Source organism: Lissotriton vulgaris, chromosome 5 (assembly GCF_964263255.1).
Source record: "Lissotriton vulgaris chromosome 5, aLisVul1.2, whole genome shotgun sequence".
In the NCBI taxonomy this organism is placed as follows: Eukaryota; Metazoa; Chordata; class Amphibia; order Caudata; family Salamandridae; genus Lissotriton; species Lissotriton vulgaris.
In genome coordinates this window covers 1,494,635,485-1,494,661,322 of record NC_141693.1, presented here as the reverse complement: position 1 = coordinate 1,494,661,322, position 25,838 = coordinate 1,494,635,485, and the positions used below count along the sequence as shown (strand labels likewise).

The 25,838-nt window shown below is 41.4% G+C and overlaps 1 protein-coding gene across 7 annotated transcripts in view; it reads right to left on the bottom strand.

The window, feature by feature from the left end:
* ATP2B4 (ATPase plasma membrane Ca2+ transporting 4) overlaps nt 1–25,838 on the bottom strand; it is a 780,797-nt gene that overhangs the window by 201,884 nt on the left and 553,075 nt on the right. For 4 of the 7 annotated variants that reach the window (XM_086923502.1, XM_086923496.1, XM_086923500.1 and 1 more), the window contains one exon: nt 4,538–4,573. The exons of the other annotated variants lie outside the window; for them this stretch is intronic. In XM_086923502.1, the coding sequence (XP_086779628.1) occupies nt 4,538–4,573 (36 nt within the window). The remainder of the gene's footprint in view (nt 1–4,537; nt 4,574–25,838) is intronic. 7 annotated transcript variants of the gene reach the window in all.

Below are 25,838 nucleotides of genomic sequence, written 5' to 3'. Positions count from 1 at the left end.
CATCTCACCTACAGAAAACATTATTGGCCCAACAAAATATACTTAAAGAAATAAATGTTTAAAATCATAATAAAGAGAAAGCTTAGGACACTTTGCACCCATTTTTCATAAATAGTTGATCAACAGTGTCGGACTTAGACAGGACATAAAATTAAAAGTAAATGAAATAAAATGCCAGATTAGATATAGAAAGGAATGCTGTGGAAGGAAACGAAATGAGTGAGAGAGACAGAGAGGCACAGTGAGGGCACGGAGGATGGACCCCTGGGCAGAGCCTAGGAAGAACAACGCACAGTGAGGAGCACACATCAGAGCAGGAGGAAGGCTCACGCTGACACAAGGCCATGAGAGGAAAAGGGTGTAACAATTCTACAGCCCCTCTACAGTTGAGGATGGTTTGCAAGGCAATTCGTAGATGAAGCATGTGCTCTGCGCAGCATGCACCAATGAAATTCACCTCTCCTCTATGACAACAGATGGAGCTCAGTGATGGAGCCCTTGTCATCTGTCGGTGCAGGAAAACAATGGTGAAACAGAGTGCCTGACTTGAGGTTCTGCAAAATCTCAAAATATACTGTGAAAGAACTAGAAAGGTAAAGTTTTTTTTGCTATTTGGGAACTTCAGTATTATCTTGTAGGGAGTCAACCCTATGCACTGTAATAGAAAGAAGTTACAAATGATTACTGAAAGGCTCAGAATTCGGTTTTTAAATTGTTGAAGGAGTGTGATCTATGTTTACCATGAAATAGGGTCTGCATTGAATCAAATATGCTAACTAAATGCTGCCTTCATTAAATGGTAACTACCTTGCTTCATGGCTCCTCACTAGACTGAAACAGCTACCATTAAACGTTACAACCACACAACGCCAGTATGATAAATATTCAAATCCCAGATTACATATCCTGCCGTTCTGAGTTTCTCCAGGATCATAACAGAGACACTGCTGCATTTTAGGACGTACAAATAATTTCAGAAGACTGTGGATAAAATCTGGACTTGGGTACACCCTTAAGATTCTGATATGTGGGATTTTACTGCACTGGAAGACAACGATATTGCAAACCTGAACATGTGAGAACTGATTACACATTAGCTTAACCCTGATGAAATGGCTGCTTTCTTCACAGAGTTTTAGAAGAAACACTCTTGGATTTGAATCATATAGCCAATAAATCTCAGTGTATCTGCATTTACTGCACATTCAGTGAAGTAATTTTAATAGCAGTAACAGTCAGACAAAGAAGTTCTTAAAGATTAATCTACTCTCTGGTGAATTATTGTTCAGGCACTCTAACCAGAAGGAAACCATGAGTAATTTAATAAATAAATTACTGGAGAATTTACTCTTAAAAATAATGGCCTTGCAGGATCCAAACGAGATCTGACACATTTTGTAGGAGAACTTGTTGGAAAAATAATTAGTCCAATGAAGAATTAAAATAGGCGATGGGCAGTCAACTGGACAATAAATTGGGATAGGTCTTTATAGTGGCATTCCAAACTGAAATGTCTCATGTAGTTTACAAAAATATATTATTTAGATTAAGGAACTCAGTGAAATTCTCTTCAAAAGATTAAAAGCTTGCCTAACCCTAACACAATTCAATTCTTATCAGCAGACCCTCAATTGACGGAGCAATCTAACCTACCTGAGCTCTCCTAGTCTACCACAATATGAACTGTCTACTGGAGGATCTACTAGGTGAATAGTCAGCTGAATACTATTGAAAGATGAGCCATCTATCTGAAAATCTAAATGGGGTGCTGGGAGTAGAGGCAGAAATTGAATACTGATGGTCCTAGGGGACACAGTCAATTGTAGTATCTTTTGGCAGATTAATTGTTTTGGGAAAATATAAATACAATAAATTACCTATTGCTGAGTTTATGAGGGTAAAGATTTTAGGAGAGTTGCCTATCAAAAACATTAATGGGAAAGTAAATACACTTATTAACATATTGGGAGGTGAAATACCACCGAAAATCCATTGAGGAATGGACCTTTCATTGGAGAGACCATAGATGAATTAATAATTCCAACATATAAACTTTAAAGAGATGAATCATCTATTAGAATGTCCACTGAAAGAGTCACCATGTATTGATAACTTCCCTGGAAAAATAATCTTTTATTTGATCATTTTAACTTGGGAGTGAACATCAAAAAGAACACCAAGTTGCTCTCAGCACCTCAGGTTTCCAAATTCAATTATAAATAGTTCAGGCAGCTATGTTTATTGAAAATTTAATCCCCAACCGAGTACTGAAGGACAAAGGTATAGTGATAGGTTGTTTGTGTGCAAATGCGTAGGATACTGAAATGCACAGCATGCAGAGATCCCTGATGATGCTGTTCTCCCTGCAAAAGCTTAAAGGATTGTATACTGTCTACCAGTAAATATCTAAGGTTGCTTTAAAATTGATTTGCCTATAAATGCAGTCAATATATAGCCTCTTGCTAATTAACAAGGCCCAACAAAACAAGTCTGAAGTAGGGAGAGTAATCTTTGTCAGCAATTCCATTCAGAATTTTCCATAGAGTGACACAGCTTCTCAGTCTAGGCTTCGTTTTGCCCCCTCGCATCAAGTGATGCTGCCCCGCCAACTCCCCATTTAATCCATTTGTAAACATGTACATCCCTGGGAGTTTTAGCCCATGTAAGATCTTTCGACTGATGTGCAGTCCTGAGAGAAAGATAAATATGCTTAATATACATACACTGAAGAACCTATTGGGAATTGCTGTTTCTACTGAATGAGATTGTTGAAAGTTAATTGTTTGTGAATTATTAAGTAGCACATTAAATGTTACACTGCAAAATGAATTATCATGTGGAATCCACTGGGGATGAACTTTTATCTACTGGGACATTTATTTCCATACTGGAAAATCAGAACAGAGATGATCTTATTGAGAAAGCTTCTGAAAGGTGAAGCATCTGCAATAAATGTATTTTAAACCAATCAGCAATGTGGTTGAAGTGTAATTGCTTTCAAGACTCACTAAGGGGATTATTACACAACGAAAAATCCTAATGGGATGCTAATCAATCTATTTTTATATTTTTAAGAATGCAGGGTTGGATAATTTACTGAGAGGCCAATCCACTGATGAATATAACTGTGGAAGATTAGTAAATGATTAACATTGTGATAGGAAAACGGTTCCATAGGCAAAGATACAGCAAACGGAAAACTCCTTTTCCACCAGAATTGTTAACCTAAAAACAAAGCTACCTTTAAATTAGCCACTAATAGATTAGATTAGTCTTGCAATAGATTCTGCAGAATGATACATTTTTCGCCTGATACTCAGCAATAGGTCACTCAGATTGCAGAAGAGCCTCTGATTTTGATTTTTTTTTGCATACTGTACAAAAAAAATGAAATGGGTTCTTGTTATGTTGGATGCCGATTGCTATATCCAACATAACAGTACTAATGCTACTGAAGGAGTTAAGACTAAATGGACCCAGTCCCAATTCTAATATGTGGCTTAACTAGTAGAGCTATGCAGCATGCTATCAATCAACTAAGCTACACTATCTACTGAAAACCTACTCCTCCACTAATGCAAGTTGAAATGTCTTCAGATATATTAGCTAAGAGGATTTTACCATATAACACACATTTTCAATTAGATTATCAAATAGATGATAGATCTTCATTGAAACAAACTTCTAAGAATAACCTCTTACTATAATCTCCAGTAGGTTTACACTTATGCTGGAAATGCGTTTCGATATAACCTGCTTTTAAAGTAATGTTTTAATAATGTATACCTGAGTATATTGAATCAAATCAACTGTTCTCCAACACAGATGCTTGCCCCAACAGAGTTGCCGATAAATAACTTGTATAACATATTTTCCACAGAGGATTCATTGCCTACCAACTTACAGGTGGTTAATCGCTCAACAAATAGTCTATTTAGAGGATCAATCTCATGAGACACTTTCTCTAAACCATTCATTCTGCTATTGCTCCGGTAATCGAAAGTGCATCTGCCAACAGATTATAAAAGCAAACAGATGAGTAAAAAAGGTTTCAATTAATATTATTTTGAAAAAGAAATTCTAAAAACTGATGGAAGACTCATCCTTCAAAAGCATAAATGGACTTGCAGTTGTCCACAACTTTAAGCTCAGGATTTCTATGGGTTACTAATATCTGTAACATCCGTTTTTTACACCAAAAAGTTGTTTTCACAGGAAAAGCTACTTGTGTATTTTGCAATTATTCCCAGGACCAAATAAGAAATACTGTGGCCCAGCAGACCTTTCCACCCAAAAGTCATTAAAATGAGGTAGCCTCTCGTATTGCCAACAGAAGGGAAGCCCCCATCTAGCTGAAGGATCCTACTGCAGAGTATACTTGTTACACCCTTTTCCAGACAAGAATGCGAGAGGGTCCTGGCGTATTGACAGAGAGCACAGACTCATGGGAAGGAGAGAGAAGGAATGTGTGTTATCTGGTTGCTTTGTTTTTCACAGATAGGTGCCAGCACGGCTGGTGTAGGTATGAGCAAGTTACCTTTGTTGCGATTTTCAGGGGGTCCGGGTTTTTTACCTGTTTAAACAAAAAGAAAAGGATGGGATCTCTGATCACATGGTCTGACATTCCAGGCGGGCGTGAAATAATGTTTTTCTCTATCCCCATCACCCTTAATAGATGTTGCATTACGGTTTCTGCATGGCCCATTGTTCCAAGTAGTTATAGACCATTGGAGATGTATGCTATTTCTTCAAGCTGATTTATTTTCACAGGAAAAGCAGGGCTAAACGTAAAGCATTTTTGTGGGAAGTAAAAAACTGACCTATCATTTCCCTCTTGGCCTAAAGGCAATTTGGAAGACTTACTTGGGCAGTCAGCAACCCTCCCCAGTGGATTCCTCAACAGAATGACCATAGAAAGCAGGATTCTAAGACGCTGAAATAAGAACAATCATTCATCATACTCAAAGAACAGACTCAAAAATGACTATACGGAGACCTAGATTTAAATTCGCTGCACATACTGAAAGGATGGCTTGCTGGCCGATGGCAACCTCTCCTGCCCCTCTTAAATCCATAAACAAGGTTTGTGATTAAGAAATATTACAACAGAAAACGGTATCTCATGCGACACCTGAACGAAGTCTAAATGAGAGATTAATATGAATGGAGAAATACGGGTCAGAGCGATTAGAGCAGAAGCCAGGTAGCATTCTGAGAGGATTGGGAAGCACTTAGGATGGATACTTGTGAAGCATGGTGAAGACTAATTGGCATAAAGAGCAAAGGTCATTTGCAGGGATGACAGGCATGTTAGGCAGGAGTGGTAATGAAGCAGCTCGCACACCATATGTGACCCTTAAAATACTGTTGTTAGTCTCCTACTATGTGCTCTGTGACACCAAGCAGGAAATAAGTGTGTGTGCATGTGTGGTGTGTGGTGTGTGTGTGTATGTATGTATAAGGAAGACAGGATACCACTTAATGTGTAACTCTGTCTGTCTGTCTGTTAAGAATGATCCATTGGTATTCGATCCGCACCCACCGCTGGTTAGAATAGCTGCACTTAATCTGTAAAAGTTGGAAAACCTCCTCCCTGTTATTAACGAGATCCTAAAATGCCTACATGCTATGGGGTGGACTTCTTCCCTATTTCTTCAGGCAGGCCTTTATTTTTCTCCTTGCGCCTGAGTGATATTTCTAGGACAGTGCTTTCCCAAAGATTTTAGAACCCCAACTTACTTTTTAGAACAACAAACTTTTGTGACCCACCTAGCTTTAAAGGACATAAGGTAGGCTATTTTTTAAAGCAACTAAAGCATCATGTGGTAGCACACTGTCATTTACAGAAAGCACATTTTCCATTGAAATGGACACTTAATTTGCAAAGACATACAGTTTTGGGGAATAGAGCAATATCCCACAAATAATAATGCGTGAAATTGGGTTTCAGTGAATATTTATTATTTGTGGGTCACCAAGTAAGGTGAATTCATTGGTTCTGAACCTATGAGAATGTCCGTTTCCATCACAATTTAGAATTACAAAAAAGTTCTTCATTTTTGCTTTCTGAAGTGATGAATGTGTATAGTTCATTTACAGGCATTATCAATTTGTTGCTACGAAATATTTACGTCCTACAGCCTTTCCTTTCACTCTCGTGTACCCCAGCAAGACTGTCACATAATTGATTTTACTTATCTTTCTCTAAACACAAAGAGAGAGGAGTTTCTTAACACCAATCCCCATGTTAAACAAACAGGCTGCAATTTGTCATAACGCATAGCCTGACACTGGACTTCTGTCTTTGAAGCCCAGAAAATGTGACAGCAACAGAATTATATTGCAGTGAGTGCCGATTATTCAGACCTCCTGAAATGACAGCTAAAGCATACTCAAAGAGAGCAGGTTTTAAAATAAACTCGTGGCGGGGCTGACAGGAACCAATTATCTTTTTTTGATTGGGAATTAGCTCCCTTTTATAAAGGAACCATGAAAATATATGTGATTTACTTTATTTTGCAGCCTTACTGGCCACAACACAAATGACGGCTATTTGTAATAACAATCTTCCTGAAAAAACTTACTGTTCTTCTGTGTTTTTTCAAATTCTTGCAAATACTTAGAAAAAACAATTTCCTTGAGTTTGTGCTTGTAAGTTCCATCTCTGCCCTTGCTTAACTTTAAGGGACATCTAATATGAGCATACTGACAGTACCACTTCAATAAGACCTGCATAAGATACCCAATGAATCTTTTTGACGCATGTTCAGTGCCTCCTATGTGTACTCAACTTCAAAGGTGACAAACAGGACAGCTAGGGAAGATGGCTGGGCACAATTACTATCAACTGCATTTGGCGAGTTTTGAGCAGAGCTTAGATAGCACAGTGTGTGCTTGGCATGGATGATTTGGCTGCTAGAAAGGGAAATTAGAGGCTTTCGCTATGAATAAGAGATCTGATCGATAGGGAGGGTATGAGGGTCCTTCAGAGTTCCGATGGGGCATGGCAGAGACGGGTGCACAGAGACCAGAGTGGCAAAGAAGATGGCAGTGAAGTGGCTGGCTCGGGATGTGAGAGCAGCATGGTAGGTATGAGAGGGTAATTACGTAGTGGAGAGAGGTACTGGGCATAGGTGCTCAATGAACTAAAATTAAAAAAGAACGGCGCTGGGCATAGCATAGATGGGTGGGTGGGCGGAGAGCTAGTCACAGAAGAAGTGAGGGCTTATCAGCCATGAGAAGGGGCATAAGAGTCATGGCAGTTAAGAGAGGTGTTAACCAGCAGGAACGGGATGGGGCATTGGAGGGAAGAATCATGTTATGCTGGATGGTTGCTTGACTTCGAGGGAAAAGGCACTTAGGTGGGGTCTGCGAGTGGCAAGAATACAACAGACTGGTAGCTGTCTGGGTAACTAAAATTATTTCAACAGTAAAAAAGGGTAAGCAGAGAGTAACTTAGTCTTCTCCCCGCCTGCCTGTATCACATTCTTCTCAACAAGCATCCTATATGTCCCGTTTGCACGCATACTAACCAATGTGCATACATCTTTCCCCATTATTCTCCTTTCCTGAACTGCATTTTATCCTTTCTTTTTTAAGTTGTATACAGTCCATTTAACACTAAAACAAACCCCTATTGCCTGAATGTTAATCGTTCTTTCCTTATTACATGTTAAGCTCCCCTTCATGCCTGTACAAGATTATCTTTTTCCTAAATAGTAGTAAACCGGAAAATTGCAAGTAGGTATCCAAGGATTCAAATCCCCATGGAAGGAAGGGGGAATTCAAATAAATCAGGATGGAGATCACCAGGTGAATATGGCGATATAAAGTGATCTAAGAGTGCTATAAAATGTGATACTGGCAGAAGTGAGACGAATATAATCAGCTGCTTGAGCATTAGAGTAGTAAGCCACTAAGATGTAACAATGGAACTCTAGAAATAGTCGTCTACAGATTTATTTTAAGAAGGATGGAGTTGAAATCTTGCAACCCTATGTAAAACAATCTCAGCATTGAATGGGTGTAGGTCGTTTATTCAGAAATCCATCACATTGGGACATGCAATTGGGAGGGAGGGCTGCAAGCACTTCCGTAGAAAATATCCACAAAGGAGAGCTGTTGTCCCATGACTGTGACACCGATTTCTCCAGCACACTTAGTCTACACATCCATATACTTAAATAGAGCATAAGAAATGGAAAATTATAAAGGCGAGAAGCATCACCACGAACAATAAACATTTACCTGAACAGGTGTTTAGGCTCTTAGTCACATTCAGTATGTGCTCTAAATCTGGCAACTGTTTAGTGATATTTTCTGAAGGTTAATATGTGTTAGTGCTAGAGAGAAGATATTCACCAGGAAATGGTTTAACTCAAATGTTCCCTTTCATGACACGTCCTTAAGATGCAAACATATGCCCCATCTCTTTGTACCTATGTTATTAGCGAAGTTCGATCATACAGTCTTACCACAGCGTGAAGATATTGCATGAGTCATACACACAGCTGATGGAAAAAACAATGAGAAATGTAAAGATAATCAGCTAAGTGGCATGGGAATTACAAAGCTTTGGTAGGAAACGCTGAAAACGTCTAGAAACCACCAGATAGTCTACAAATAACCATCAATCAAGGGACAGACCGAGTAATTCACTCTTCTGGTGCAGGTAAAGAAAGCCTGAAATATTTAGTTACTTCTGTGGAACAGGAACTCCCATGCTTGAGTAATCATACCTGTACCATCACTATATAGGGTATGAAAATTTCCAAAAGAATATTAAACAGTAGGCTGTACAGGTAAACCGTATGTCCAAGATTTCACACTCACTTCCTGAGCGCCAGTCATTTGGACAAAACATACTAGGGACTTCTCTCCATTCTATATTTTCTGAGCATGCATATAACGTTAAAAAGTATATAAAACAAAGGGGACAGCAGGAACTTGAAAACCTCTGGGATGCATCTTACAAGTAAGTAAACTCCGATATCACCTTCAATATAAGGAATATATAGGATTCTCCTCTAAATTCACATCTTTGGGAGGTCGCACAAGTAAAGCATTGCAGAATAAAAGGCACAGAAATATAATAAATAAAATAATTTAAGATTATGGAAACCGAAAGTTGAGTAGGCTTCCGCAATGTGCTGGTATTCTCCAGCTAGAGCAATGTGATCCGACATCTAGTTTGAGAAGAATTTAGTGCAGAAGAGGACTAGATCAGCCACCACAGGAAGAAAGCCAAATTGGTTAATCTGAAACCAAGAACCACTTAATAAAGGAAGGAAGAGTTATGCTTAAGAACTATTAATTTATATGGAGCATTTAGGGGGTTACCAGAAGGAAATATTTTTCTGATGTGCCTTGCTAAAGTAATAGCAAATATAAAGGCGTGTTCAAAGTACACAGATGACCTCAAGAGATCCAAATATAGGTTTAGGGATAGAAGCCTCAAACATCCCTAGAACAAAGTCCAAGCTTGATGAAATAGTAGGATCGAAAGATTCTTTATGACCTTGTAAACGTTTTTGAATACAGTAGCTACACATAGAAAAAATAACTGACAAAGCCAAATCTCTATGTGAGCTGAGAAGGGACCTTCACAGAAATATACTGCAGACCTGACCTAACAAGGAATTGACACCATTCCAAATTATTTCACAGAAGTCTTGTGGGAGGACATGTAACACCCTAGTCCATCTAAGACAGATATGTATTATCCATTTGTAAACCCAACCAAAGACATAGTAGCATTTTAAAATACGACACACGATTCCGTGTTTTACTACAATAAAGACAAAATCTACTGTAAATATAACAAACCTAGAAACGACAAATATCTACAACACACACAATTAAAAAAAGGGTGGACACTGCTTTGAGCCACTTCCTAAAATGAAAATAAACTGTGACAGAGCAAACTGTAAGTGGATAAGAGCTTCACAAAGTTGGAGATGGAACAGTAAAATAATTAGTAAGGGTCTGGAAACAATTTGAACCGAGGGCCTTGCAAACAGAGAGCAGCTTAGCTGCAAGATGACAGTACCATAATGAAGACTGTAGGCTCATGATAAGTACAGAAGCTGATGAAAATGAGAACAAATGTCTCTATAAGACACATTTCTAATTTCCTATCTGAAGGCAGCCAATAGTAAGAGGGTGGGATGTGGATCACCTCACTGGTTGCAAATTCTAAAATAATTTTGCAGCTCCCTGTGTCCAGTCCTTGTAGCAGAGAAAATGGTCATATACAGAGAATGGCCTAGTAATCCAAGAGTAATATTGAAAAAAAAGATTTCTCTCGACTGCCCAACCTTCATGGAACATGAACTATCTGCAAAGAGAGGTCACAAATCATGTCAACAAGCAGCTGCCATTACTTCCAAATATCCAACATCACCCAGGCATGTGTATGTTATTAAGTGACATTGAAAGCAGATGTGGCAATGCAGCAGACCGCACTACTTCAGTGTTTTCCTTTACTTGATCTCACTTGGGTGTGGTCCTACTGGGAAGATGTTTTCAATTCTTGGGCAAGCATCACCTATATTGCGCATATTTGACCTCTTTCACAGGTTCAGTCTCTTGCCAAAGTCTACCATCTACGTAAAACACGTCCCTGTATATGGTAGTCATATTTTATAAGATAAGTGTCTAGTCTAGCTGCTTATTTAAAGGTCTTTCGTCGGCTGATTCTTAGACAACAGGTCTAAGACCATAATATAACTGTACCAATCCCTAGTTGTCTGCTACTGAGTTGATTAACTGGCTAATTTTCTATCGCTGTGGTTTAGGAAACAAGTGAGTGGATAGGGGTTCCATACAAGGGGCTGGGATGTGAATATGTGATACCATTTATTTGGAAAGCATGCTTCTAGCACCTACAACTTAAGCAATAATATCATTTTAGCACCAAATTTTGAAATCCTTAGTCCTTATTTTGAAACTATCAAGAAATATATTGAAATCTATTAGCACTAGGAACACTAGGCTTAGAAATTGCCAAGCGGGGGAATATAACTTAAAAAGCAATTACATTTTCCTGATCAATAACCACACATCAAAATATTGTTCTTTAAGTATTGCATTTTGATTATTATCGGACATCATACCAGACCTGATCCTTGCAAGAGATCCAAGACCTTTTGTTGAAGACCCAGAGCTTCTAATTTAGGAATGGCTGGGACAGAGCATTATCATTAGCTACCCAGGGGGTATTTCCAATAGCTAAATCTAAGACGCCGCCAGATCCAATTGAAGGGAATCTCTAGGTTTAGGAAGCAGCAGGCCTCCATACGTCAGCTCAATATTATCCTAATAAGGAGCTGGACTTGAATGTACCCTGGACCTCAGAAATACAGTTAGTTTTTAGGTATGGTTTGAGAGTGTGCAGCTGTCACTGACCTAAATGTGATCAACAGAAAAAAGAGTTCTAACCAGCTCTACTGAGAGAGCGGCTTTGGCGTTCCCTAAATGTTGATTTCTTAGAATATAGGTATGTGCTTCTACTGAAAAAGAATTATTGTATTGCATGCATTCTTTGCTCGGTGAGCAAGCTCATACTGAATACAGAAGGACTGAGTTTGTTATGGTGGCATGCCTATGATCAAGGCTATCTGTCTAATCTGGTTATTCTGAAAAGGCATGACAGACAGTAGGCCGGACTCATTTACGGTGAAAGGTTTATGTCAAAGTCAATAGGTCCTGTCTGATAGATGCTTCTAGCCAGGGATTCCTTACCGTAGATGTATCCCCAGGCATCAGACTGGATCCAGAAAAGTTTTGTGCAGCTCCCCTGAATGGTAATAGGTGGTGTAGTTCAGCTTCTGGAAGTGATGTGCATGGTACAGATGTATGTGCCACCTCGGCGTGCTGAAGTTCGTTCTTTCCTTTTCGCGCCACATAGCTCTGACCTGGTCCCAGCTACCCCATAGTCACTTTTATGTTTGGCTTTTTGAGACTTTTGTCGACCTTTTATGAGATCTACTCCTGGTGTTTAGATATGTCACCTAAGAAACTAGCTGGTTTCAAGTGCCATGTGGATCATGTCACAGTCATATATCGGTGACAGACACCCGCTTGGTGTATTTGTAGCTCATGGAGCGGGACCCCAACTCCAAGGTCTGCAAGGACTGTTGCGGCATGCACCAGACAGTGCTGAGGGAATACTTCAAGCTCCTCGACCCCAACGTCAGTCAACTTCCCAATGTTCGAGGTCCTGTTCATTCGAAGGTCCAGTGACCATTGGCGGAGCCTGTCCAAACAGTCGTCGCTCACTCAAAATCCTCAGAAAGTCTAGTAAGTTCCACAAAGATAAGGAGGCCAAGCATTTGACGACCTCTGACTTCACAGCATGAGTCGAACTCTTTGGACGAGACCGCATCGGCACACAGGCCCCACAAGTCAGTGGAACCTGAATCCAGGTCTGCTCCGCGCTTCCCTAATTTTCCCGTCTGGATTGCCTATGAGCCCCATGGGTGCGGGTAGAGCCCCTACTTGATCCCTACCGCCAAAAGTCAGGCCACATAGATCCCTAACTGAATTCGGAGCGGCGAAATGGCGAGGCAGACACCTTTGTTGACCCTCACTCCAGTGCCAAAGCCCCCGCCCGCCTTGCCCCATTGTTATTCAAGACAAGAACACGGAGCCAGAGCGACACCGACTGAGCTCATGCTTCCCGGAGCAGAGCTAATGCCTTATTTACTTCATTGGCCTGAGAAGGGAGAGGAATAAGAGGGGACTATCGGCCTTCATGGTTACCAGTTCCCAGAAGAATAACAGGAACAGTACAACTGGTATGAAGAACTGGCGGCAGCCAGTGGGTTAGACACCTCACTCGATACTGGTCTGGTCTCTCCTCCTACCGAGGCTATCGAATAGGGAGCCTCTTTTGCGATTCTGGTCCGTAGGGCTGAGGTATTGGACCTTCATTTACCCACAGTGGCAGTCAAGACTAACTTCTTTACAGAAGTGCTTCAGCCGGGAGTCTCCTCTTCCGAAACCCTTTTCCCACTCAATGAAGCCTTTACAAATGTCCTACATCGAGCCTGGTCCAAGCCCTGCACAGGGCACCTGTACACAGGACAGTTGCCCACCACCATCGCCAAACTCGTGGGGATCCCAGTTTTCTCACCCAGATTCCCAATCTGGAGAGCTTGGAGGTCCAGGCCTCAATATCCAACATTAACCTTGGCACATTCCCTTGCACTTCACCAGATGGGGTATCCAAAAGGCTGGACATCTTTGACATTCCACCAACTAGCACTGCGGTGGTGAACACGGTGTGTCATTATTCTCATACGATATTGGACTTCTATATGTATGTGCTGCCTATGGTCTCGGAAGAGACCAAAGCCATGCTCACCCCGGCTATTGTGGAAGGGCAAAATGCAGCAAAGTTTACCACAAGGTGTGAGCTTGACACCACTTACTTGCTATGCAGAGTAATTTCCTCGACAGTGGCCTTGTGGCGACATGCCAGGCTGAGTACAACAGATTTTTCAGGGAAAGTCCAGTCTTCCCTCATGGACATACCCTTCAATGGCTCTCGCTGGAGAGAAGGCAGATTCAGCGCTGGAGTGCTTTAAGGACAGCAGAACTACTGCCAATTCCTTGGGATTGAGTATGGCCCCTCATCAACCCCAAATCCCTTTCCACCCCTTTCTTGGCCATGGGAAAGGTCTCCAGCCGCACCCATACCCTCCTAGCCACCATGGCTAACAGCCTTCACAGCCTTTTTGTGGCCGATGGCGCGGGTCCCACAGATAGCATGGGATAGGCGGCCAGCGTTGTATCAGTCCACCACTCAGTCGACAGCCACTGCCTACAAGCCTCTTTAGTTGGCACTTCAACCACCATAGGCATCCAGTGGGACGAAGGATTCGCTACCAGCAACCCCACTGTAGCTCATTGACATCAGACAACTGTGTCTTTCATATTTTCCAAAGGGGCTACTCCTCCCCTTTGTGACTAAACCACCACCCATTCCTTCCAGAAACAATCGGCTGATGGAGGACCATCTCTCCTTGCCCCTTTAAGAAGTGCAGGCTCTATTGGCCAAGGGAGCCATAGAGAGGGTGCATGAATCAAAAGTAGGTCATGGTTGTTATTTCTACTACTTTCTGGTGCCAATAAAAGGAGGGAGGCCTACATCCTATCCTAGATATACACGTTCTCAACCTCTTGAGCAAACAGATGTTTAAGATGCTCACCCAAGCCCCAGTCCTGTCTGCACTCAACCAGTCTTCCACATCACCATCCTGCCTGACCGCAGACATTACCTCCAGTTCATAGTGGGCCATAAGCACTTTCAATTTGCGGTGCCCCCCTTTGGCCTTATCAGAACCCCTCAGATTTTCACAAAGAGTGATGGTAGTGGTTGCAACTCATCTGAGGGAGGTCTTTCCCACCTCGACAATAGGCTGTTATAGGCGGGCACGGACAGTCGTCTAACACCTTCAGACCACAGTGAGAACTGCTGCTTTTCTTGGGGATTACAATCAAAGTGCTGAAGTCACACCTGGCTCCCTCTCAGACACTCCTTTTCATCTGAGCCATTCCGGACACACTGCAGTTTCGGGCCTATCCTCCCAAGCAGCGAGTCCAGGAAATTCAGGCTACGATTCCGATATTTCAGCCTCTATCCTGGATTTCAGTGAGACTGACTGACGCTGTTGGACCTCATGGCCTCCTGCATCCTACTAGTGAAGCATGCCTGATAGCACATGCAGCCTCTGCAGTAGGACCTGAAGTCCCAGTGGGCACACTATCAGGGAAATCTTCCCAGCATGGTTCAGATCTCGGCAGGAACTATGAAAGACCTGAAGTGGCGGCAAATGAACTGCGATTGGGTCAGTGGCAGACAACTCTCCATTCCCCTGTAGTGCCAGATTCAGCACTCCTGAGCTCGGGCGGGCACCTGGGAGAGTTAGAGATCACAGCTCTCTGATCTCTGGCAGAGTCCGAGCTCCAAATAAACATGTTGGAGCTCAAGCAAACTTGCTTGTCACTGAAAGCCTTTCTTCCTTCAATCAGAGGAATACCGGGGCAGGCATTCACAGACAACACCACTGCCATGTGGTATTGCAACAAACAGGGCAGGGTGGGGTGGGTTTGTGGACCCTTTGTCAAGATGCCATGTATCTCTGGAAATACCTGGAATGTCAAGGCATTTCCATGGTGGTTCAACTCCCAGCAGGCTCTCTGAATGCCAGAGCAGATGAACTCAGCCGCAGATGCCTAGCAGATCACAAATAGTGTCTCCATCCAGAGGTAATGAAAGGCCTCTTTCAGCAGTGTGGAGAGAATTGGTTAGATCGGTTCGACATCACAGAAAATGAGCAATGGCAACAGTTTTGTGTGCTGGAGTTTGCTAGACCATTAATTACAATGGGGTGACCCTGTGTCTTCAGAACCTGGGTATGTTACAGAATGTACCAACAATGAGTTTTGTTGGAAAATCATTATTTCTTTAAACCGCTTTAACATTTCTACGTTCTCTTTTCATTATTTTATATCAATCACTGAATACAACACACATGGGTCTGAGTTCCTACGTATATTGTTTTTTCTATTGAGGTTACATGAAACAAGATACAAAAGGCTACATCAGAAAGTGACAAACGTGAAGTGCTAGTGCAGTGTAATCAAGTACGAACACAATAACAACCGAGACAACATATTTGTTGACAAATATCAATTACATCAGTACAGCGTACATTTCTCTTAAGAAAATCTCTAAATGTCCGACTGTTTCAGCTATTTTTTTAATGCTTTATGCCAGGCTTCAGATTTGATGCGGGCACAACATATAGGTCGGCAACAGTTCGGCCATTTTAGCTGTGCTCTTAAGGGGACTTCATAAGGACTAGAAATGAGCAGCCTGGAGTGACAAGAATTATTCTTGATCGGTCTTGCTTGTATCGTGGATTTGGATGCACATTCAAGGTGCTGAGATTCTTATAGTGGATGACTCCTCCAGACCGGGATAGGAGCGTGTGTAGGCGTTGCAATCTGTGTGCCCTTAAGGTCTCCACATGGTCAGTGAAAATGCTAGTCCTCGATTTAAGCAGAACTTTGAGTCCTCCTTATTGCTTTAAAATGACATTCAAAGTGACTCCTCTCTTCATTGCACTCAAAGATACCCAAGTTTCCCTCTGACGTGCTTTTCGTCTTGAGTGGAGCTCTGGCCTCCTGTATGCCTTTTCAACAATACTACTCCTCCCCAGTGTTCTCTAGAAGATCAGGAACAATTGGGCCCAAGTCATTCTTGTGGCTCCAGATTGGACACGGAGATTCTGGTATCCCGAGCTGTTGAGCATGACCATGGGTCATCCAGTCAGGCTGCCTCTTCAAGAGGATCTCCTATCACCGCAACAACGGCGGGTTCTCCACCTGAACCTGCACACGCTCCACCTTCATGAGATGGAGATTGAGCGGGCCCAGTTGACAGCGTTTGACCTTCCTCTCACAGTCTTTAATGTTACTCTAGCTGCCAGACATCCCTCTACCAAGTCGGTATATGCCTGCTCTCCTGACAATTGTGTGTCATGGTGTGCCTTCCGCAATACTGAACCCCTATTTACATCCTTCTCTCAAGTTGTATTGTTTGCATTATCTTTGGCCCAGCAGGGCTCTACTCTGCGTAGTTAAGGGTTACCTTTCTGCCATATCTGTATTTTTGCTGTTGTCGCACCAAACCTCTCTCGTTAATTTATCCATAGTGGCTAGGTTCCTTAAAGGTCTGCAACAATGTTTCACCCAACATCATTCATAATGCCTTAGTGGGACCTCAATTTGGTTCTCCCTTAATTCATGTGTACACCCTTCGGGCCGCTCCACAATTTCCCTCTCAACGTTGTTTACCTTAAAAACTGTCTTCTTAGTGCCCATAACATCGGCCGGGTGGGTCAGTGAGTTACAAGCACTCTCACAGTGCACCCATTCTTACATCACATTCTGTCCGGACTAGCTGGTACTTCAGACACCCGCCTCCTTCCTTCCGAAGGGGGTGACTCCATTCCATGTAGGCCAGACCATCACCCTGCCTACTTTCTTTGCTCCACCTCATCCCTCTAAATAGGAGGAGAGACTCCATCGCCTGGAACCAAAAAGAGCATTGTCGTTGTACCTTGACTACACAAGAGAATTGAGAGTGGACGATCAACTCTTCATGAGCAGAAAAAAGGGAAGACCGTATTGAAGAGAATCATCTTGTGTCGGATTGTCCTGTGCATTAAGATATGCTATGCACTGGCCAAGAAGCAGCCCCCTGAGGGTTTGCAGGCTGTCTCCACTAAAGCCAAGGCTGTGACCACTGCATTGCATGTGGTGTCCTGGTCCTGGACATCTGCCAGGCAGCAACATGGACATTACTGCACATGCTCACCAAGCACTACTGCCTGGACAGTAAGGTCCATCATGACAGGTTCTTTGCCTGTTCTGTCCTGCAGGACTTTCTAATCTTATTGGTTTCACAGTCATACCTCTGGGGAGGTACTGCTTGAGTATCTATTCTGAGGTAAGGAATGCGTGGCTAGAAGTCTATCAGATGAACAAGTTATTTACCTTCAGTAACATCCTTTCTCATAGACTCTCAATCAAGCCACAGATTGCTTACCGACCCTCCTATCCTCCCTGCTTTGTGAAGCAAATACATTGTAGGGAACACCCTGTCAAGGGCCTTACACAGTCACACCAGTGGTCAGTGCACTAAATGGATTCATACAAAGTCTCAAAAAAAGCTAATTTTCTTGACCAACATCTAGCTTTCTGCAAAATCTGGTGTAATTCCACTCAGCTGTTTGGGATGTAGCTGTGTCTAACTTTCCTATAGAATAATTAATGGGGGAGATGCATTTTTGGTCCCCCTCTACTTTTTATCGGCCCCCGCTTGACAAAGCACTGCAAAACTTATTAGGGAGGAGCAGAGGTGGAAGAACATTTTTTTGATAAGTTCTGAGAAGATTAGTCAAACGGTGCGAACGTATTAAGCAAACCAAAAAATGCTTTACTATGGAAACGTGGTTCTAACAATAGCTACCCAGTAACGACTTGGACACACAGATAAATTATGAACATTTACAAGACTACACAAAAAACTGAACAGGCCAAGTATGTACCTTGATCATGGTCAGGCTTTAGTCCTACTTCTATGTCTGGCATATTTCAGTTATTGTTCTCAAAATCTGGTCATCCTATTGGTCTGAGGAAGGGTTGAATATTGCTTTGCAAATTGTAATTGAGTACATATTTGTTATTGTATAAATGTATACTAATAAATGTTATGGGAAAGCATTTGTAGAAAACAGTAGACCTGACTTGGCATTTGCAACAAGTCCGTGATACAGGCTATAGGCAGGATTGGTACGTTAAAGTTACGTCAAAGTGTATTGTAAAGGACTTAATGCTGAAGATCGAGGACCAGGAGAACAGATCAAGGCGCAACAACATTCGCTTTCTCGGGATCCCAGAAGGAGTGATTCAAGGGCTTACATGATCGCACTCTGTAAAGGAGCGTTTCCATAACTCCAATCCTGGGATTTGGACCGGGAAATTCAACGAGAGCGTCGCTTCCCATTAACTTCCTCCAAAATCCCTGGGACATCAGCGCTGTATCCTCGTGCAATGCTAGTATTCGTTGTTAACTTTCTTCTACGCCAGTCAATTTTTGACCTAGCACGGCCCACCAGCAAGAGGGAATTCAACGGTGTTACTTTCTTTAGCAGGCCTGATTTTGCCCACGCAACAGTTGAGTGAAGATGGAGGATGCGACAGCTCTTCGCCCCTTTTCAGCAAATTGGGGCGACTTTATAACTACAAAACCCGGCATGGCTAAAATCATCTTCAATGGGGCCACACGCAGTTTCTCTTCAGAAATTCAAGCACAGGCTTCTCTCAGTGAGATTACAGAATCTAGAAGACACAAAACTAAGAACTTAAAACATGCTAATTCCTTAATACTCTAAGTTGAGAATGGATATCGATGGAGACTAAGATAGAGGTCAAAAGGAAAAATCTGTTTACTCGCTATAATATCAACATAATGTAACAACTGTAAGGTTAATAGGATGCTCTTCTCCTCCTATCCATTTTTTTTTATTCTCTCCCTCCTTTTATTTTATTTTCTTTCTTTCTTGTACAACTAACAGCACAGAGGGTCGGGTCGAGGGGGGGGGGGTGGGATTGGGGCCCTGGCTGATCAGATGCCCTCATCCTGGTTCATGATGAACCAGGTAGCCTCAATGGGTGGTGGAGGGTGGGGGGGAGGGGCTCTTGGGGGGCAGGACAGGGTTGGGGACGGGGGGGAGGTGGCATCATGTAGGCTAGCATTGAAGGTTGTTTCTTTTTTAGGCTCAAGTTGTTTATGGTCAAGCTGTTTAAAATACGAGATCTTGCTTGGAGAAATGTAGATACATTTAATGAGTAAACTACGCATAGCGACGATCAATGTGTGCGGTCTTAATGATATAAGGAAACAACGTAGCACGGCTGTAGCATTACGACTTCTTAGAGCTGATATCTTATGTTTGCAGGAGACACACATAGAGAGGACACAAATACACCTGTTAGACTCACTAGGCTTTAAGGTGGTTGGGGCTACTACCCAAAATGCTAGAATACAGGGGGTGGCAATTTTATCTGCAAAACAATCTCTTCAATCTAGACGAACACTAACGGATTCAAATGGAAGGTGGGCCCATTACATTGTGCCGAAGGGAAAACGGGGATACACTTACTATATGCGCCATATACGGTAGTACCACAGATGACCCAGCAATCTTTGATTTCTTGAATAACCAATTGGCCGGATGGCCGCTACCTGTAGTCGTTTGTGGTGATTTTAATATCAATCTCCCAGCAGATAAAAGCTTAGCTCAGGATAGTAATTGGACATATAAGGGACGAAAACCAAAGGTTTTTAAGGCCCTTAAGGCCATATGCAAGGAACAAGCACTCACTGATATATGGCAATCACAACACCCGAATGATCCTGGCTACACCTTCTCCTCCCCCCATAATAAACTGGTCAGATTGGAATATTTATTTGCATCCCAGGCTATTCTTCCGGAGTCAATAATAGAGAAGACTCCACATATCATTGCAGACCATAACCCCTTAGTGGTGGAAATTAGAGGGGCAAAATCGATAAATAAAGATTGTGCAAATTGGACTTTTGAGCGATCCCTTCTCCTAAATGAGAAATATTCCAAGCACATGAAACAGTGGATTCCACAATTCCTTAAAGAGAATCTAGGCAGCACTAAGATCGAAATAGTTTGGGATGCACTGAAAGCGGCAATTAGAGGGGAGACACTTGGCTTTTCAATCTCTCTGAATAGAGAAAAACGCCAAGTATTGGATCAACTGCAATCTCGGCTGACGGAGGCAGAAGAAAAACTAATTATCGCTCTTAGGGTAGTGAGGATTCAATGGAAGCGCAAGCCAGAATAATATCAGCAAAATCAGCCGTTTTAGGTGTAATTGCAGAGATGGTGGCAGATAGATTAGCATCATGGAAGAGGGAAGCATATGAATGCAGCGAACAGGTTGGTCACCACCTCGCCATCAGGGCGAGACAAAAAGCCACCAGAAATAACATTAAGGCTGTGCACAAGAAGTAGTGTCAGATGAAGAGGGTATTCGAAAGGAGTTCCTCGCTTACTATCAAAATCTATATCATGAGACAACTACGGCCTGCTCAGATGAGATTACTATCTATATAAATCAAATCCCAGCTGCACAGCTACCACATGAGGATCAGGTCATACTAGAGGAGGTCCCCCAATGGATTGACACACTGCTCTGCATCAACAGCCTTCCTAATAATAAAGCTACTGGGTTAGATAATATTCCGTGTGAATTTTATAAAAACTTCTCCACGGAACTAAAAGAGATAATGCTTCTGAAAAGAAAAAAAACTGCACTACAACCTGCCTCTTACCGCCCTATCACCTTGATAAATGCGGACAGCAAAATCTACTCAAAAATCCTGGCGCTTCGACTAGCAGGGGTAATTCACAAAGTCGTATCCCCAAGACTGCACGGATTTATTCTGGGGCGTGGTACAGTAGACCATATAAGGAGAACTATTTCTCTTTTCGATGCTGCACACATATCAGGAGATCCAATGGCACTTATCCTTCTTGATGCCGAAAAGGCATTTGACAGGGTCTGTCAAGGGTCGGGATTGGTCAGGGATATTTAGAAGCATTTAAGATGTTGTACTATCAACCCACCGCAAGGTTATTCACAAATGGAGCATTAACCAAAACTTTTAAAATAACCAGAGGTACCCGCCAAGGCTGTCCAAGCTCACCTCTGCTATTCGCATTGTATATAGACCCCTTCTTACTTATGCTAAAAAGGAATCAGAAAATTATTCCTATTCTATCACATGGGTGGGAGACGAAAGTCCTGGCCTATGCCGATGACATTGCCTTGGTGACTACTAATCCAGGAATATCTATGGCTGAGGTAGAATCAGAGGCGGCCAAGTTTGGAAGTCTATCTGGATACTCCTTTAATAGATCTAAAACCCAGATAATCTGTAAAAATGTCGACATGGGTACAGACACAAGACAGGGCAAAAAAGCGGTTTATCTCGGAGTGGAAGTTATGGCATCTGTGGAGAAAATAGTCAAATGTAATATTGATCCCTTGATAAAACCAAACCTGAATTAAATCAGACTTCACAAATTACATCTTTCAATTAAAGGGAGATGTAATTTAATAAAAATGCTTTTCTTTCCTACATTTTCGCTACTTTATGAGAGCTATTCAACTAAAATTTAGCAATACATGTCTAAAAAATATACAAGATCTATTTTCACGATTTATATGGGCCTATGAGAAACCCAGAACAGCTTATAAATGTCTCTCTTTACCAAAAGATAAAGGGGGGCTGGCTCTCCCAAATATAAGACTTTACTACTGGGCAACCACTTTGCTGCACAATCTTACCCTCTTAACTGACCGAACCACAGATAAAATCCTAGTAGATATACCCACGCCTATAGAGCTCATAATGGGCAAAGATGCGGGGATGGATCTGGCGGTTTCTAAATGATTCCCATTACAAAAAGGTGAGCTTAAAGACACTGGTGGCCGCATTTAAAAGTATGAAAATGGTTCGTAAAATGCTAGGTCTGGGTCGTCTAAAATACTACACGCCAACATGTAACAACCCAAACTTGCCTGATGTTTTTAAAGACCCATTACTTAAAAAATGGCAAAATAATGGTCTGGCCAAACTGGAGGATCTTTACTCTCTCCCGGGTATCGCTTCTTTTGAGAGTCTTAAAGAAAAATATAGATTAGACAGAAGAGATTTTTACAAATACTTACAAGTACGCGATTTTTGGGGGAGAAAGTGCGGTGGCCCAGCAGGATTCATTAGCAATCCTATCATCGAAAATCTAAGATCAAATCATGCATCCATTAGAACAGTGTATAACTCTCTTAACGCATTAATGCCGGATGATTTAATAACGAGAGCTAGGAAGTGGCAGGAGGAAATAGACATTTCAGAAGACTTATTTCTCCACTCATGCGAGTTAGCACAAAATTTGCTAATCCCGCCACGGCTTCAAGCTCAGTACTATAAGTCCTGCTTTTCGCTGTACTATACTCCGAAAAGAATCGAAAAAAGGGGGACGGGGAGAGGGACTTGCTGTCCACAATGCGCTCCATATCAGGCTGATCTCAACCATATGTTTGCTTCTTGTGACGTATTAAGTAATCTCAAACGTGAGATTACAAATTTCTTTAAAGAAGTATTAGGGCGGAATATTCCTCTTACTTCTTCCCTGATATGTCTTGGGGTCGATCAGGAGACACAAGGTAAACCTGGAGAGTATTTGATTTTTATAGCAATGGCAATATACCGCCTCTGCCTTGCTTCAGCATGGCTGGACCCATTTCCCCCACGATACCACCAATGGCTAATACAACTAGTGGCAAACTTCAATTTTGAGAAAGACATTTATGGAAAAAGAGATGTACGGTCCTGTCAGAAAGGGCTAAAGATCTGGGAACTTCTAACTAAGTGGCTTGAGAGATAAGCCAATAATTCAACGCCTTACTTTTTTCTTCATTTCTTTCTTATTAAATGTACCAACACCGGGGATGGGAGGAGGTTAAAATACTCAGAAATGTGTGCATGATGAACAATTGCCAATCAACTGTTAAATACAAATTTTCACTTAAATAATTCATTTAGAGATACACGTAACCTACCCACGGTGATGACAAAACATGTATGATGTTTTGCTTTGCTTTGTCTTTTCTTCTTCTCTTTTTTTTATTTTTTATTTATTATTACCTTGTTTATTTTCCGCTGTTTTGAATCTATAAGATGTTTATAATGCGATCAGAAAAACTAAGCGTAATGTCTCTTGTTATGCACCAAATAAAAAACATTTTTTTTTAAATTAAAATAAAACAAAGGCTATACATTTTATATTTTTATTGTACACATCCGGCTGTAATGGAGTGCCTGGGCTTGTGGGCCAGTTGTTAGGTTTTCCATTATTTCCTTTGGTTGGACCCCCTTACATGTTTCCTTTATTTTTTTAGCATCTCACAGCTTTCCGGACAATCCCTTTACTTTAATTCTTTTCAATTTTTCTTGCTTATGTTTGTTCAGTTTGTAGGTCCATTTTAATGCACATAGATAAGTGGGTCAATGCAAGAATGAGTCAGTGAGTGGAAGAATGTATATGAGTGAAAAGGACTAGTGACAGAGTACGTGAGTGATCACTTACTGAGTGCCTAAAATTATCAGCAACTAAAAAGCTACTTTCTGTTATAAACTAGACCTATTGGTATTGGTATTGCCAATACTTGTTAACACAGAGAAACCAGGGGGAAGGGATAGTCTAATACACTAGGTGGTTGTGTTGTAATATATTTTTCTTTTAGGTACGAGACTGATCTTTTTGCAACAACAGATGGATGCATGTATTGCAAGAGCTATTACATTTCTTGCACAGAGCAAAACACGTACAATCTACACTTGTTTGAGGCAAAATATTGGAGGGAATTATATGGATGCAACTTTACATAAATGCAATAATACCATTATACTATATGGTTTTAACTTGTTTCAATTTTCTCTATTATTTTATTTGTTGTGATTGCCCTCTACTTGAACGGGTGTCAAAACATATCAAAAATATGCCTTGAGGAGAAATCTGAACAGAAGTAAGTCATTGTAGACAAAGGAACTGATATCAAAATATAAAACAGTTAAGGCCTATAAGTAACAACGTGAAAAGCCTGAGATAGGTGGATTTTTCAAATTTGTTTGACAAAAATCATGGCTGGGTATCATCAGCAGCTCAATTCGACTGGGGGTCATTGAGAATGAAGGAAAGGATTAGATCTTTCTATAACTATCTCTTCCGTGTCCTCCAACCTTGAACACACTTCGAAACAAGGAAGGGGGAGTACCCCAAGACTACTTAGAGGAAATGCTGAATTTTTCAGGTGCAAAACTCTAAGAGAATGAAACATTCTTCTTTAAATGCAGCAAATGGGATATACCATGCACAGGGCTTAAGATGAAGAACTATACATGCACCTTCGTAATGGAAAGAAGGTTTTTAGCTGTCCTACAATGCGAGTCAAGGTATTCTCACAAACTGGCAAAAACGAATGGACAAAAAGCAGGTCATAAGGCATCAAATTCTCTCTCACAGATTAAGAGAGGGCATAGTGGATAAAACTGGTACACCAGGACACTTCTTTCCTCCTCGTATGTTTTTTTATTTGTATTTTCTTATCTAGAAAACAAGAGAGTTTGACTATCAGGAGGTGTATACACCCAAGATGAGGGTTTGAGTACAGGATAAGAAAATAGTACTATCCTTGAGATTATCGCACAGGCGTTCACCCTTACTGTATTTCTGCAGGTAATGGGTGATCCTTCTTATATACAGAGTGTGTATTGTTCTGATCAGGAATAATTCAGCAGTGACAGAGTGCGTGCTTTGTTGTTTACCAGCTCTTTCCAGGTCTATCTGCCGTATTTAAGGAAAGTGATGAATAAGTAGGGAACCGAGAAGAAGAGCATCGGTTTTCTAGAGATTATTGAAAGTATGGTGAGTGTCCATGGATCAACTGGGTTGTAGCAGAATGAATGAAGGAAGAGTGGTCCCGGGTTAAAAGAAGGGAAGGGGTATAGTAAGTTTTTGTGGTTTTTCCCCCCCTCCCCCACATGTCCTTGCTAGTTGAGTTACAGCGCTATATCTAGTTGGGCCTATTGGTATATGTAATCCCTCCAGGTAGGGAGGTAAATTTAACACGATGGTTTGAAGATATTTATGTCAATGTAAAGAAATGTTTTTTAAACTATATGGCATTTATGAATAATTTGTCTTTTTTTTAAATAGAAGATTGTTTCCCTCTCTGATGTAATTGGAGCAAATTTGGATAGACTATATGGATATGTTTTATGTAAATATAGGATCTAAACAACTCACTAAATGCGATATATATATCCATGGGTTATGTCTTTGTAGATGGAGGAAAAAATTCCCGGAATACCTTTTTGTCTTGAAGAAGGTGGTTAGTAAAGTTTGTTGTTACCACCGAAACGTGTCAACGCCAGTTTGATACAGAAGGAATCCATCAGGGAACACTAAGGATAAGAGCAGGGCTCTCACCTGGTTTCTCCCTGCTATGCTAACTATGGATCTTTTTTGAACAATGGAATTTTCCTTGTGCTATTAGGGTTTCCTCATTTTTAAATGTCAATTCAATGATGTTGCATTTGTGATTGTATTATGCCATTATAACATGTATATGTACAATTTGTTCTTTTTAACTAGATGGTC